Here is a 2,278-nt window from a genome sequence, read left to right on the forward strand (position 1 = left end):
AAGTCCCTCTCCAGCTCTCTTGGAGCCCCTTTAGCCACAGCTTCTCTGGGCAACCTGTGCCAGGGCCTCCCCACCCTCACAGCCAACAATTCCTTCCCAATATCCCATCTTAAACCAATACTTAAACCTAATAACCAATCTGAAGAAAGCTCCAGCTGAGCTTTGGCAGCAACTTCTCCCTCCTCTGTTGTGCTCCAGAAACTCATGGCCGAGGCAGGCCCCCAGGTCCTCCTGGAGAGGTCCCTCAGGGAGCAGTCCCTGCTCGAGCAGAGGGAGAACCTCGAGAACCTCCAGCAAAAGACAGAGACCGAGAGGCAGCTGAGAGAGGTGACCCGGGGGCCCGGGGCTGTGGGGAGGTGCCAGCCAGCGGTGCTGAGCCCCCCGGGGTGGGGCTGCAGGGGCAGCTGCCCCGGTGGCAGCGGAGGGTGACAGTGACTGTCCTCGCAGCAAGCGGCGTCCCTGCTCTCCGCCGACCAAGCCCAGAGCTCCTCGGACGCCATGGGGGGTGAGTGCAGGGCCGGGAGCAGGGCTGGGCTGGGGGCACTGCCGCTGGCACATCCTGCCCTGCCGCTGCCCTCCCGCCCCAGGGGCCGACGCGGAGGCCGCCATGACCCAGCTGGAGCACGAGGCCTTTGTGAACGACAAGATGGAGATGGCCAAGGCTGCCCTGCAGTGCTCCAACATCTGGGTAATGGAAATGACCTCTCTCTGGTCAAACCTGGGGCTGAGACCCCTCTGCTGCCCTGCTCTCACTGTGGGGTTTATCTGCTCTCCCCTCCCTGGAGCCCCCCAAAGTGTCTCCTTGTGTGGGCAGACATGGGGCTGCCCTTCTCCATGGCACGGGATTGTGGCTGTGACCCCCCCGAGGTGCCCCCAGCAGGAGCACCATGGGCAGAGCCCTCCTGCTCTCCCCTGGCCAGGACATCCCGGGCAGCCTCCTGGCACAGCTGAAGTCCCTGGAGGACCTGGAGCAGCACATCCAGGAGTGCAAGGAGAACAAGCAGGTGCTGAGGCAGATGCTGAAGGAGCTGGAGTTGAAGCAGGCGAGGCTGAAGTTTCACCAGCCCCTCGGCACAACCAGGTGCTGCTGGCCTTGGGGCAGTCGTGCCAACCAGGGCACCATCCTTGGGGGGGACATGTCCCAACAGGCACCCCGACCTCCATTCCACTGCAGCCACCCACCCCTCCTGCACCAGGGGGGTTCCTGAGCAGGGTGATCCCCTGGCTCTGCTCCTGGCAGAGCACCCAAAGCTCCCACTGTGGCCCTGGGGGCACCCTCGCTCCTTGCCTGGCACGGGAAGTGGTGCCAGCAGCACGGAGTTGGGTTGAATGCAGCATTTTTGCTCTGCAGTTGCAGGGGGACCTGAGCAGCTTTTGCAACAAATTTGGGGTGTCTGCAGCAGGTCTGGGGTGTCTGCAGCAGATTTGGGGGATCTGCAGCAGGTGTGGGGTGTCTGCAGCAGGTGTGGGGTGTTTGCAGCAGATTTGGGGTGTCTGCAGCAGGTTTGGGGTGTCTGCAGCAGGTGTGGGGTGTCTGCAGCAGATTTGGGGTGTCTGCAGCAGGTCTGAGGTGTCTGCAGCAGGTGTGGGGTGTCTGCAGCAGGTGTGGGGTGCCCCTGCCCCCCGGGCAGTTGTGTGACCCGTTGTTGGCTCCAGCCTGCGGGAGGAGGAGCTGAGGGAGAACCTGCAGCGGGAGGAGTCCCGGCTGGAGCAGCTGCAGGCGCAGATGAGGAGGAACCAGGAGCAGCTGATCGAGTTTGAGAACAGCATCGACAACCTCTTCGTCCACCTCCACAGCATCACCATGCCCGACCAGGTGCCCGGGTGGCCCCAGTGGGGCGGGACAGGGTGACCCCTGGTGCAGCCACCACCACCACGAGGGGCTCGCTCTCCCCACCAAGGCGGTTGTTCTCCCTCTCCCTCCCTCCAGGGGGACTCTCCCCGGCCCGTGGGGTTGGAGGAGAAGCTCAAGCAGTGTGAGGAGAAGCTGCATTACCTGAAGCAGAGGGTGTCCGACCGCCCCCCCAGCGCCCAGACCTACGACAAGCACAGTGAGGTCCGTCCCTGATGTACCTTTGGGGACCCACTCAGGGCTCTCACTGCCCATCCAAGTCATCCTTCCTCACCCAGAGCGTGGAGGTGGCCACAGGGAAGAGCCACGGAGCAGCTGAGCCCCAGATGGCTCTGGGAGCTGTGGGGTGTCCCCACACCAGCGAGGTGGGGCACCCCCTGGGCTCTAACACCCACCTTCCCATCAGCACTTATCCCAGCGTGTCTC

General features: G+C 63.9%; 1 protein-coding gene across 1 annotated transcript in view; it reads left to right on the forward strand.

Annotated features, from left to right (window-relative positions):
- Positions 1–2,068, forward strand: part of LOC103759489 (coiled-coil domain-containing protein 183) — an 8,811-nt gene extending 6,743 nt beyond the window's left edge. The window contains exons 6-11 of the mRNA XM_029961231.1: positions 199–327; positions 448–505; positions 558–688; positions 921–1,081; positions 1,657–1,816; positions 1,931–2,068. Coding sequence (XP_029817091.1) covers positions 199–327; positions 448–505; positions 558–688; positions 921–1,081; positions 1,657–1,816; positions 1,931–2,068 — 777 coding nt within the window. The remainder of the gene's footprint in view (positions 1–198; positions 328–447; positions 506–557; positions 689–920; positions 1,082–1,656; positions 1,817–1,930) is intronic.
- Positions 2,069–2,278: the final 210 nt, after the last annotated feature.

This window comes from Manacus vitellinus, unplaced genomic scaffold, assembly GCF_001715985.3.
Source record: "Manacus vitellinus isolate BGI_N305 unplaced genomic scaffold, ASM171598v3 scaffold_32_pilon, whole genome shotgun sequence".
In the NCBI taxonomy this organism is placed as follows: domain Eukaryota; kingdom Metazoa; phylum Chordata; class Aves; order Passeriformes; family Pipridae; genus Manacus; species Manacus vitellinus.